Consider the following 13,325-nt stretch of genomic DNA (forward strand, 5'->3'; position numbering starts at 1 on the left):
CATTTTCCCCATTGATTGATAGTCATACTTTAGTTTCAAAGTCCTTCACATAATTTTACAAAAGAAGCCACTAACTTTCTAAGTAGGCTACTGAGGTTAAAAAAAGAAAATGCCTCCTGTCGTTTCAGCTACTATCTTGTCAAAAAATGTTAGAAATAATTTAAAAGAAGAAAAAGAAAACTACCTTAATTAATACAAGCAAGGTGACCAACCTTTGTAGTTTAAGAAATATTTTAATTACACTTTTGGATATTGAGTATCTTTCTTTATAAACAGTGCTTTTTCTTTTTGTCCCATGAATGCAAAGAATTCTTTCTTAATACCTAGATGACAAAAAAAATCTCAAGATGTACACAGTTGTTTCTTATTATGGCTTCCCTGGAAAACATTTCTGGGAAAGCACAATTCCCAGCCACTTACTTTGTTTACAACAGACAAAACTGCTTGTGTGGTATAAATAGGAGTCTGTCCTTAAATGCTGCTGAAAAATAAAATACAACCATGAAAAGGAGCTATTTCCTGCCCACAAGGTGGCTTGAAAACAAAAATCTTAGCTACTTTAGGAACAGTACCAAAGCATAAATAATAATTACCAATCACCACACAATAAAAGACTAATTTTACAAAAAAAGGAAAAAAAAAGAGCTATGTATTTTAAAAATGCTCTCAGAATTGTCAGCATTAGAAGATTTTCTTCTCCTTCAAGATTCTGAAACCCCTTTTTGTCCTCTTGCATTTGCGATGTATATCTATAACTCGTTCTTGTTTGTGCAGATAAGCCTCGCCTTGTCTCCCTAACTGGACTTTCAAAAGAAGATTCACAGTTGTTTGACTTTTGATCTGGGGAGCAGCTAGCTCGACCACCTGCACTGTGCATGGGCTGTTACTGAGCTCGCTTTGTCCCATCTTATAACACAGCGAGCCTTTTAAAAGTGATGTGTGAATACACTAATTTACAATGTGAGCGTTCAAACAAAAAAATATGGTGGTGGCGGTGGCAGTGGCAGCGGTGGCAGAAGAGGAAGGGGGAGATGTGTGAAGTGGGAAGCCCAGGCACTCGCTTCGGGAAAGTTCAGATATTGTTCACTGCCTCTGGCGTCTAATGAAACAGATGGCCAAAGGCCTCCCTCAGCTTACAATGGAGCAGACAGTGGTGTAATGTTGTGGGGGCCTGGAATTGGAAAAATGTTGTTTGGTGATGGTATATGTTAATAAATAGCTATTTACAAGTTGGGGGGCGGCGAGCTGAGGGCTCCATTACTTGTTTACAAGGAAGGCCCAGGGCTCCCTGCTTCCAGTTAACAGCTCAAGGCTGCATTCAAAGAAAGCGTTGATGGTGAAGGTGACATGCACTCTTCATAGTCTACGTTGCATTAAAGAATGGCATGCTTCCTGGGGATAAAAAGAAAAAATTATCAAAGAAAGGTAATTCGTGAATTAGGTCAAATTGTGACTCACATCCAAGGAAAATATCAATATAAGATGCTTTTCCACTGTGATTAAATAATGGACAAAAATATTCTGTTATTGTGAAGTTACTTATCTTTGAAAGAACATGTTTACATGGTAGCCAAAGTGCAATGGATAAAAACCTGCGGGGTTTCAACTAAATCACATCCAAGAACCTAGATGTCAGCTTTGAAACTATTCTTGACCATTCTTCCAAAGACTATATTCACTGACCAGGCCCAGGCCCAGGCTGGGGGAGCATGGCCCCATGTAAATGCAATGGGGGTCGTGACCACCAGCAGCTTACAGTCTAGACTGAGACCCCTGAAGACAACTGGTCACATAGAAACTCCTCATTCTCCTCCGGGTAGGGATTTGACACAAGAACTGTGGCCTCACCCTGCCACCCCCATGCCTTCCACCAGAAACTGGTCTATCCGGACCTGTCTCAGCATCCCGGAAAGCTATGGTTGACCTCAACTAAAGGCTATTCTCATTTTATCCAACACTGGACCCTCTGATTGTGTCTCCTGCTTTGCTTTCAGGTAGGACATTTTCTACCTATCTGGTATCTATACAGGCATTTGTTGAAAGTCCATGCTTTGGGGGTACTAAAGTGATTCCTGGCTTTCTTTTTTTATTTGGATACCCTCTGCTATTCATTTCAGCTGGCTGCACAATATCGTGGGGAAACATATAAAACTCCTTGGGGGATGAGGGAGGGGATAAAAAAGATCTACAAGAAAATGAAGACATGGTCCCTAATAACTACAATATACACAAAGCAAAGTAGATGATGTTAGCGCCTTGTTGTTTTTTAGTCGTTAAGTCGTGTCTGATTTTGTGACCTCATTAGAGAGGAAAAGCTACCCTGAAGAATCAGAACAGAGATCATTTCTTGCTAGGAAACTGATCAGGGCTTGATGAAGATAATGGTATTTCACCTGAGATCCAGAGTATAGACAAAAGTTCAGCTGAAACATTCTGAAGATGACATCTGTTGTTTCTGCCCACCTAGTATCTATTATCCTTTTTAGTAAAAGCTCTGGATTTTTCTGAGGGAAATGCTCTCAGTTTGTGTGCCCATCCCCTGCATGAGGTTCCAGGTCTAAAATATCCCATCACAGATTAATGAGATTTTACACAACCAGAGCCACCCAGAACCAGTAAGACTCCATGCTATGACTTTTAGGGGGAACAAAAACAGCTAGATGAAACAGGTATCACTGAAAGGGGTGGCAAAAGCCTTGTCTCCACGAGGAGGCACCCTGATGAAGGATGGAACCACACACAAGGGAGCCGAGAGGAGAGATGGAAACAGCAACAACTGATTGCAATGACTCTTTGATTGTTGAACCCTTAGATTCCACTGTGTTTGTAGTCACTTCTGCCCTTGAACTATTTAGTTACATGTGACAACTCAGTTCAGTTCACTCACTCAATTGTGTCCAGTTCTTTGCGACCCCATAGACTGCAACATGCCAGGTTTCCCTGTCATCACCAACTCCTGCAGCCTACTCAAATTCATGTTCATTGAATCAGTGATGCCATCCAGCCATCTCATCCTCTGCTGTCCCCTTCTCCTCCTGCCTTCAATCTTTCCCAGCATCAGGGTCTTTTCCAATGAGTCAGTTCTTCGCATCAGGTGGCCCAAGTACTGGAGTTTCAGCTTCAGCATCAGTCCTTCCAATGAACATTCAGGACTGATTTCCTTTAGGGTTGAGGGGTTTGATCTCCTTGCAGTCCAAGAGACTCTCAAGAGTCTTCTCCAACACTACAGTTCAAAATAATAAAAATAAAAGCTTTCTTTATTGGCCAACTCTCACATCCATACATGACTACTGGAAAAACCATAGCTTTGACTAGACGGACCCTGGTTGGCAAAGTAATACCTCTGCTTTTTAATATGCTGTCCAGGTTGGTCACAGCTTTTCTTTCAAGGAGTAAGCATCTTTTAATTTCATGGCTGCAGTCACCATCTGCAGTGATTTTGGAGCCCCCCCAAATTATGTCCCTCTTTTGTTCATAGGCAGTCAGATCTGGACTTCTCTCAGTTGCATTCAGATCCCTGACTAATACAGGTGACAAAGGGAGAATATGCCAGGTGGAAGTATGAAATGAAATCTAATGAAAATCTAAGGTGGGCTGTGGAGATGGGAAATAGTTCATTTTAGTAGGGACAGAAGGTATATCCAGAGGGAGTAGCAGCAACTAAGACTAGAACACATTCACTGGAAGACCCTGGGGGTAAGACTGAGGAGGACATCTGTCAGCAGGCAATGGGGAACCTCGGGAGGTTTCTAAGCAGGAAAGAAAACAGTACTAGGTTTGCACTTTGGAAGATGAACTGGCCGATAACATCTAGAAGAGCATACAGGGGGATGAAGAGTCAGAGACCAACCTGGAGGCTCCCCTCCCTAAACCGTCCAGTGAGAGAGAAGGACTGAGCTTGAACGGGGCTTCCCCAAGGGCTCAGTGGCTAAAGAATCTGCCTGCAATGCAAGAGACACAGGAGACGTGGGTTCCATCCCTGTGTTGGGAAGATCCCCTGGAGAGGGAAATGACAACCCACTCAACTGAGCAACTAGGCACACCTGTGGGAGCCAGAAGGCTTGCTCTGCGCTGGGCAGTGTTTGATTACTGTGGGCAGTTCAAGCAGCATTGCTGAGCAGAGGGGGAGGGTGGTGGTACCAGAACAGGGACATAAGGCAAGTATGAGACTTTATTTTTATTACTCATTTTAAATTTTCTAAAAATTACTAGGGAAATCTGGGAGTGAAAACAAAAAATGAAAATTTAAAAACATTCATTTAAAATTCATCAACCTCAAGAAATTATTAATTGACATTTTGATTTTAGTCTTTGCTCCCAGGCTTTTTTTTTTTTTTTTTAAGCAACAATGATGAGCATCGTCAGTATTTCAACATTTATTTAAACTTTACTATGTACCAAACACTGTTGTGTGTACTTCGCATGTATGGACTATTGTCATCGCCATTTTACATTAAGGGAACCTGAGGTACAGAGAGTGAGATTCTTGCCCAAAGTTAATAGCTAGAAAGTGGCAGAGACATTGTTACCCCAGAGCCTACCTCTTATTCACTAAACCATATGCCTCTTGATAAATACACAGAAAGGTCATTGTGAATAATTAAACAAAACTGTAATTGTTTTCTCCAATGAGGAGAAGGCTCCAGGTGATACAAAATCATACATAAAAATAAAATTTAAATTTACTAATACCAAAGGTAAGGAAGATGCTAACTTATATGCAGAGTACATCATGAGAAACGCTAGGCTGGAAGAAGCACAAGCTGGAATCGAGATTGCCGGGAGAAATATCAATGACCTCAGATATGCAGATGACACCACCCTTATGGCAGAAAGTGAAGAGGAACTAAAAAGCTTCTTAATGAAACTGAAAGAGGAGAGTGAAAAAGTTGGCTTAAAGCTCAACATGCAGACAACTAAGATCATGGCATCCAGTCCCATCATTTCATGGGAAATAGATGGGGAAACAGTGGAAACAGGGTCAGACTTTATTTTTCTGGGCTCCAAAATCACTGTAGATAGTGATTGCAGCCATGAAATAAAAAGACATTTGCTCCTTGGAAGGAAAGTTATGACCAACCTAGATAGCATAATTCAAAAGCAGAGACATTACATTGCCAACAAAGGTCCGTCTAGTCAAGGCTATGGTTTTTCCAGTGGTCATGTATGAATGTGAGAGTTGGACTGTGAAGAAAGCTGAGCACTGAAGAATTGATGCTTTTGAACTGTGGTGTTGGAGAAGACTCTTGAGAGTCCCATGGACTGCAAGGAGATCCAACCAGTCCTTTCTAAAGGAGGTCAGTCCTGGTTAATCTTTGGAAGGAATGATGCTAAAGCTGAAACTCCAGTACTCTGGCCACTTCATGCGAAGAGTTGACTCATTGAAAAAGACTCTGATGCTGGGAGGGATTGGGGGCAGGAGGAGAAGGGGACGACAGAGGATGACTTGGCTGGATGGCATCACTGACCCGATGGACGTGAGTCTGAGTGAACTCCGGGAGTTGGTTATGGACAGGGAGGCCTGGCGTGCTGTGATTCATGGGGTCGCAAAGAGTTGGAGATGACTGAGTGACTGAACTGAACTGAACTGAAGGAAGATGCTAGGCTCACCCCCACACACTTTTGTTGGTTTTGATGAATGTCACATAATCTAGTCTTAAAAATAAAGCTATTCTAAAGGACTCTATAAAAACAAGCTCACTAAGGACTTCACTGGTACACAGCAGATTCTGTGTCTACACAGCCCAGACTCAGTACCTTCAGTCTGTATGAGAGAGTGGGATCTAGTAAGGGTTTGTTGATTGTTGTCAAGAACCACCCAGAATGGTTGTCTGACTCTCTGTGAGGCTACTAATTCTCCACAGAAGGGTTAACAGTCCAGCACAGTAGGAAAAACAGGGTCTGGAGGCAGAGCACTTCTATAGAACTGGACAACACTGAACAAAAGTTACTTATTTCTTAAAATGGGAGTAATGCCTTACAGAGTTGTCATAAAGATGAAATAAGATAATATATAGCAAGAGTCTAGAAGCTATCAGTGAGCACCTAAGTAGTAGTGGTTTTTGTTATTAAAAGATGCAGTGTGGTGTAGGATACGGGCTCTTAAAATTCTAAGTATTCCAGACCAGTAAAGTGTGGGGTGAGAGGGGAAGGTGGGAAAACTGACATATGATTGCCAAGGATTTCTTTTTCCATTTGTTGTAACAGTCAACTATTTTAAGGAAATTGTTTACTACCACAATTATTTTACAGGAGAAATGGAATCATGACACAGAGAGCAGATAAGAGTAACCATCTGCATAATGAAAACCAGTTTGTTTTAAGTCTTCATTTCACTTCCCTGGTTGCTCAGACGGTAAAGCATCTGCCTACAATGTGGGAGACCCGGGTTCAATTCCTGGGTCAGGAAGATCTGCTAGAGAAGAAAATGGCAACCCACTCCAGTATTTTTGTCTGGAAAATTCCATGGACGGAGGAGCCTGGTAGGCCACAGCTCAGTCGGATACGACTGAACGACTTCACTTTCATGACTAACTAGTGAAAACTGGCTCTAGGAACCTTTTGTGTAGTGCATTCAAAAGAGAGAGCTAAGTTCATATTCTTGTTCTGTATGTGACTATGGATAGTCTTCTTCACTAAGCATTGTTATTCTCATCTGTAAAATGGAGATATGATGCTTCCTTCACAGGGTTTTTAAGGATGAAATCTGATTTGTGTAAAGTATGGTTAGGGTCAGAAATATGCCTAAAGCTGCTGGTACAGTTATCATTGATAGATGCTGTATTCAAATGTCTAACACAGAACCAAAATTCTATGTTTAAAGCTACAAGAACATTATTAAAGAGAAATATATATATATATATATGAAGAAATCCAAAGCTGTTCTTTAGTTTGGTAAAAGCATCACCCACGTCAGCCTTGAAGGGGTCAGAGGATGAGAGCAGTGAGACAAGTGTACGGTAATAAATTTACTCACACAAAAAGTGACTATGATTAAAAAGATTTTTTTTCTCTTTGTAGCATTATTCTAAGCAAGAACTTATATCTGTTAAGTCTAAAGAATCTGCAGCAATCTGAATCATTTTGTTCTGAAAGAATAAGCACTTGATTAAAAGCTGAAGAATATCTTAGTGGTTAAGATTTTGCTATACTAATTTCAGGTCAGGGCCCATGTTCATCACTAGTAAAAATAGGCCAAGAAAGAAATGAAATGACATAAAGAGAGAAAAGCAAAAACCAGAAAAAGTAAAAAATATAAATGTAAGGCGTTTTTCAGTGTATAAAAATTGAGAGTAAATTCTCAAGGACAACAAGACTTAAAAACTCTTAACTGTTGAATATTCAGACATTATAATAAGAATAATTAAAATATAACAAAGTGTTTCCTGGGCAAAATGGGGTGTAGGTATGAATTTTTAAGGAAGATTAAAAACATTTAATCTTAGCATATTTCTTTAAGAATAAATTTATTTAATAAAAAACTATATTTCTATTGCTTATAGAAACTGCATTGGTGTTTCTGATATATTTACCCTTAGGAATCATTCTGACAATACATTTAAGTTTTCCAGATGTTTTTACCTGTCATTCTACCAAAGCAACAAGACCATGTCTAAATGTAAAATGTGATAACAATGATAGGTGACAACTATTCCCCAGATGGGCTCAGAAGCAGTTCTAACAAAAATAAATATATGAAATAGTAAGGGGATTAAGTTATTCCAGTCATAAAATCAATTAAGTCATATAAGTGTAATATACAGCATGGAGAATACAGTGCGTAATATAATAATTTTGTTTGGTAACACATGGTAACGATATTTGTGGTGATCATTTTGTAATGTATAAAATACTGAATCACTATGTAGTATACCTTTAATATAATAAATCAATTATATTGCAATTAAAAATATATAATGATAGCTATCTCAACTGCATTTAATCCCATCTGCTTGGTTTAAATAGATTAGTTACAAGATACCTCTCAATACCTACATACTCAAGAAAGTTACTACAGACATGATGGAAGGATAAACAGAATTCACTTTTTCACGGAAACATTCTGACGTTGTATATATGTGCGTGTAAATTCTAGTGGCAAAGATTGGTAGTGTGCAAGAGAGAAAATTATTTGATATTAAGATATCATACATAAAAAGGTTCTTTACAAAATATTAGATATGTCATTTCCTTTTATAAGCCTGTTGCCAGCATATGTGCTTAGCGGCTCAGTCGTGTTCGACTCTTTGTGACCTCATGTATACGCAGTCGATGCGCCAACATAAACTTAAAACATATCTTCCTAACTCATGTCAACAATGATCTCAAATTACAACTCTTAGACATTTCTAATGAATCCTGTAGATACTTTTAGAAATAAACATACAATTACTGATAAATTATTCACTATTCAGAGGCAAAAAGAAATAGAATCATGATGTGCTTTGTTTTCTGGCTGAAAATCTTGAAAATGTCTACTTTCGTTTTCACTGACTGCTGGTACTATTTGATCTAATAAGACCTTCCAGTCAAATATATAGGAAAAAATATATACACAAACATGCACACACATGCAAATATATGCAGAACAACATTTAAGCCTCTCAGTGTTCCTTGAAGCACTTTAAGACAGCCAATTATGATAGTCTAATTTTGCAGAAGTCAATGAAAAATTCACTTTTTTTTTGACCCCTGTCACCGCATGACTGGTCATTTGTTTCATGGCCATTTTCATTATTATCTGAACACCACGTTATTTAAAGCTCTGGCTATGGAGTCAGGAAATGAACAGTTTGTCCCCAGGTAGCTCTTCATCTTATGTCAAGACAGAAGAAAAATTACTTTCCAGGAAATCAGTTATATCTGCATTCTGATATCAAGTTTTACTAATACAATTTTGAGTGGACCATTTTTCCCCTTTGCTTTCTTTCTTTTGGTGATACAGCATAGTTACACGAAGAATATTTATTTAGGTTGAATCAGCTGCTTTTCCACTAGATATATCTCAATGTTTTCTACATACTTCAGTTTCTTTCAAAATCTGTGTTATGATTCCATGAGTCATCTTCTGTTTATTTTTTCAAACTTACTGGCAGTATAGCTATTTAAAACATATTTTCTATTGGTTATTTGTTTTCCTTGCACTCTCTTTAATACCCAGTAAGAATTAATTAAGTTACAGAATCTTCCATAGCTTCCTTGAGAATCAGTCAATTTTATGAATTCTTACATCTCTTTATATGCACATATTCTCTGCTTGGCTGAAGGACTCTGAAGGCAAGGACTGAACTGGCTTCATTTGAGGAGCCCCAAGTCCTTGTATTCAGGCATGAAATATTTAGTGAAGAAGTAAATAAAGAGAAAAAAGGAAAGGAAGAAGGAAGGAAGGGAGGGTATGAGAGAGGGAGAAGATGTATCTTTTTTTTAAACCTCATTTGAAGTTAATAAAAGATTAAATGGTAGTTGCTGCCACTTACTCATTTTTATTTCCCTATCTACCTTTGGTCACTCTTACAGAAAATGAGGTGGGTTTATATACAAACTTTGGCATTGATTAAACACTGGTTTTACCTGTCCTCACAATAGACTAATCAATATTAACAAAGTGACTCAAATGAGGAGCCATGATATGCTATTTCTGTTCATCTGACAAAAAACAAAGTTAAAAAAAAATTAAAAACAATCAACAACCTTTCTTTTAGACAAAAAACTCCTTGGTTTGGTATTTTTGTTGTTCAGTTGCTCAGTCTGTCTGACTCTTCACAACCCCATGGACTGCAGCACACCAGGCTTCCCTGTCCCTTCAGGATCTCCCAGAGTCTGCTCAGACTTTTGACCACTGAGTTGGCGGTCTGGTATCCTGTAGAATGTTATATGCAGGTAAACACCTGCCCTGGACAATGACATTCATTTCTGGCATACATTTATACATAAGATGAGCACATTGTTCAATATTATGACTTTTCTTAAATCAGAAGCAAGTGTTGACACACAATGTAGCTGTGTAGTTTTGGTAAGAGACTGTGACTTCTGTTTCTGAAATAAGACCTCACCAGGGCTGGGAATGAATGCCATTTGAATAGGAGGGATACAACAGAAGAGCAAAATCAGAGAAGTCCATGGAAGATTTTCTATTAGAAACATAAACTCTTGTTCCATTTCTCTAGAGACTGCTTTTCCAGGGAAATAATAAAAAACAATGAAGTGAAGAAGTTGGTAAATATTTTTGCCCTTTCCCAAGTCCAAAGTATATAAATTGTATATCAAGTGGGATAGTAATTAGAAATTAAACCAAAACTAGTATCTGCATTTAGTTCCTGAGGACTCAGTTTGTGCGTGCATGCTCAGTCGCTCAGTCATGTCTGATTCTTTGCGATCCCATGGACTGTCGCCCATCAAGCTCCTCTGTCCATGGAATTTTCCAGGCAAGAATACTGGAGCTGGTTGCCATTTCCTACTCCAGGGAATCTTCCTGACCCATGGTCCGAACCCATGTCTCCTATGCCTCCTGCACTGGCAGCCAGGTTCTTTACTATTAAGCCAACTGGGAAGCTCCAGTCAGGTTATAGCATTGATTAAAAGTATCTGGATGCCTTGGCTGATAACAGCATCCCAGTTGCGCTTAGTGAAAAACATGGTCACCAATGTGTAGGTGGACTTTAGAGATTCCTTGGCTCAGACGTAGCAAGGTGATGTCCATCTGGGGATTTTTATTTCTGTTCACACTCTAGACAGAGTCCAAAAGGGGATGAGTCAGTGATTGACTGACTTTGTGTACAAAGAGAACCCCAAGTAGATTTCAGCAGAGTAATTTTCTTCTGTGGGCTTATGAAGTAACCCTGTTAGTATGATTTTTCTAAAGAAAGCCCAGTCAAAGGTTACAGAAGTTGTTTGTGCTTCACCCTCTCTAAATGACTTGCAAATTTATTCAAACACAATATGAGGAGATGCTTTATTTGCTGAAATAACTGTCTGCAGTGTCCTGCACAAAAGGGTGAGGTACATCAAGCAGAAACGTGGATAGAAATACATTGGTTTAGAAACCCATAAATCCTGATTTGAATCTGCCAACCTGAAAGCTATGTAGAGCCCGGATAAACTATTTTTCCTAAATGCTACATCTGATTAAGCCATACCATTAAATGACAGCTGAACTTTAACATTAATATGATATTATTTAAATCACCACATGATTTTTTTTTTTTTACACTAAAAATGATGAATGATTTCTGGACAGCTCAATTGACATAAAGCGGGAGGACTCTTTAATGAGATTTGACAAAATGGAGACATATGCAGAATATTCGTTACAGCTCACATCGCAGGGGCCCTCCCAGGGAAGCAATAGAGAATTTTTCCCTTGTTTTCCTTTTTTATTGTTTATAGGCATTGAAGCATTCCTTTCAATCGCCACTTCTCTGTGGATTTTGCATTTTTCTAGGTCGTTTACCTATCACCTTTAATCAGAGAACTTGGTGGTTTATGGTGAATTGAGACTGTGGATGGAGGAAAAGGAGGGGTGTGTGGAGTTGTGTCACTGTGGGTTAGAAGTGCCCCAGGAACTTAACCTTGCTCCTGATCAGACTGATAGAGAAATTACATTGACCACACTGGCCAATAGAAGACTAAGCGGACATATCTTTGGTTGATTCTTATGCAATCAATCTCTCACTCAGCAAACATACTTTTAGCAGTATGCTTGGACACAACATATTATCTATGGACATGTGATTAGAGAGACCTTTACTTATATCCAAATAGCTGCCGCTAAAGCATCAGTGATAAACAAGATCCTCTTCTTTAAATTTCCAAGTCAGCTATTCTAAGGTGATTCTCAACGTTCCTCATTTACATTTTTATCCACAGTTCCAAACTGAAGATTATGCTAGAAGATACTCTTATTTGGTAGATTTTAAATGTAGTAATTTCGTGCTGAATACACCTAAATTAAAAATGACTCCAATTTTCAGAACAATGAAAACATTTCTCACTCCCTTCCAAAAATATAGAATCTAGACTGTTAACCACATTCATTCATTCATTTTCACATACTCTCCCAAGTATTTGCTATCAGTCAAAGGCTAGTTACACATATAAAACATAAACATTTGTTTGCTTGCACATGAGTAAATTCAGATTATTCTGATATTCTTCAGGCTTCAAAAGTCATTTTTAAGTATACATAAAATAGCAATGTTTCCCCAAACAGAGTTGCTTTAAAAAGAAATCTAAATAAAGCAACAGAGGGCAAAGCTAATACTAAGTATGCTCCTGAAACCAAAGGCTATCATTGCATCGACAGCCAGAAGGCTATCAAAATAGAAAATAAAATCAGTCTGTTGCTGCCATGGGGTCTTCCTCAGGCTATGAAAAAATACTTCATGTCCAACCCTAATTTTTTCCATAGCATGAGGGAACCCCCTGAGCTCAAACCGTCTAATCCAAGTTACTCAGAGTGTGTGTGTCCCTGTCCAAACAAGAGTTAATACCAGTGATCTGTCATTTCAAAAGGGTCTTGACACAGGTACTAAGAGCAGAAGCTTGCATGTCTGGAAAATGCCCGGTTGCAACGAGATGAAAAATATACTGTAAAAAAAGGAGGAGAGAGAAAGGAAGACCCTACCTGACTCTTACCTTCGCAACATCCCTGTCAGAACCCTGGAGCTTTTCCCCAAGTTAGCATCTGTTTCCCGAAGCTAGGAGGAGAAAAGCAGCATTAACACAGAATAAAATGAAACTTAAGGCAATTAGATTATTTTTAAAGTTCACTAGCAAGCAACGGTTTTCCTTCATGATGGAAAATCCAATTCATTAAAAAAAGGTTAAATACTTTAAAATACATTTTTGATGCCTACACAATCAAAAAATTCTTCAATTTAGAAAATTACATGTAATAGATAATCCCAGGAGATCTAAACTGGATACTTGAACTGGATATAAAAGCAAATGTCTCACAGGCTGACAAAGTTTAATAGATACCTGGTCATAAATCAATATCACCACCTTAAGAATGCACACAGTCCTAGAGATAAAAACGGAAACAAAATGAGCTGAGGGAAGATGAGAATCGTATGTTTGCTTTCACTCTGAAAGCCCTGCTGACCTGCTCTAAAATCTCCATCAATGATCCTCTTAGCTATGTGTACGTGTGCTTAGTCGCTCAGTCTTGTCCAGCTCTTTGTGACTCTTTGGACTGTAGCCCTAGTCAGGCTCCTCTGCCCATGGGATTTTTCAGGCAAGAATACTGGAATGGGTTGCCATTTTCTTCCTCCAGGGGATCTTACCGACCTAGGAATTAAACCTGAATCTCCTGTGTCTTCCGCACT

General features: G+C 38.8%; 1 protein-coding gene across 3 annotated transcripts in view; it reads right to left on the reverse strand.

Moving 5' to 3' along the window:
- The window catches only part of VTI1A (vesicle transport through interaction with t-SNAREs 1A), a 385,253-nt gene that overhangs the window by 149,074 nt on the left and 222,854 nt on the right, over positions 1-13,325 (reverse strand). For 2 of the 3 annotated variants that reach the window (XM_013975279.2, XM_005698489.3), the window contains one exon: positions 12,634-12,695. In XM_013975279.2, the coding sequence (XP_013830733.1) occupies positions 12,634-12,695 (62 nt within the window). Of the gene's footprint in view, positions 1-12,629; positions 12,696-13,325 lie in introns of those variants that run through there. The other variant, XM_018041332.1, reaches the window with a different exon arrangement.

This window comes from Capra hircus, chromosome 26 (assembly GCF_001704415.2).
Source record: "Capra hircus breed San Clemente chromosome 26, ASM170441v1, whole genome shotgun sequence".
NCBI classification, from domain to species: domain Eukaryota; kingdom Metazoa; phylum Chordata; class Mammalia; order Artiodactyla; family Bovidae; genus Capra; species Capra hircus.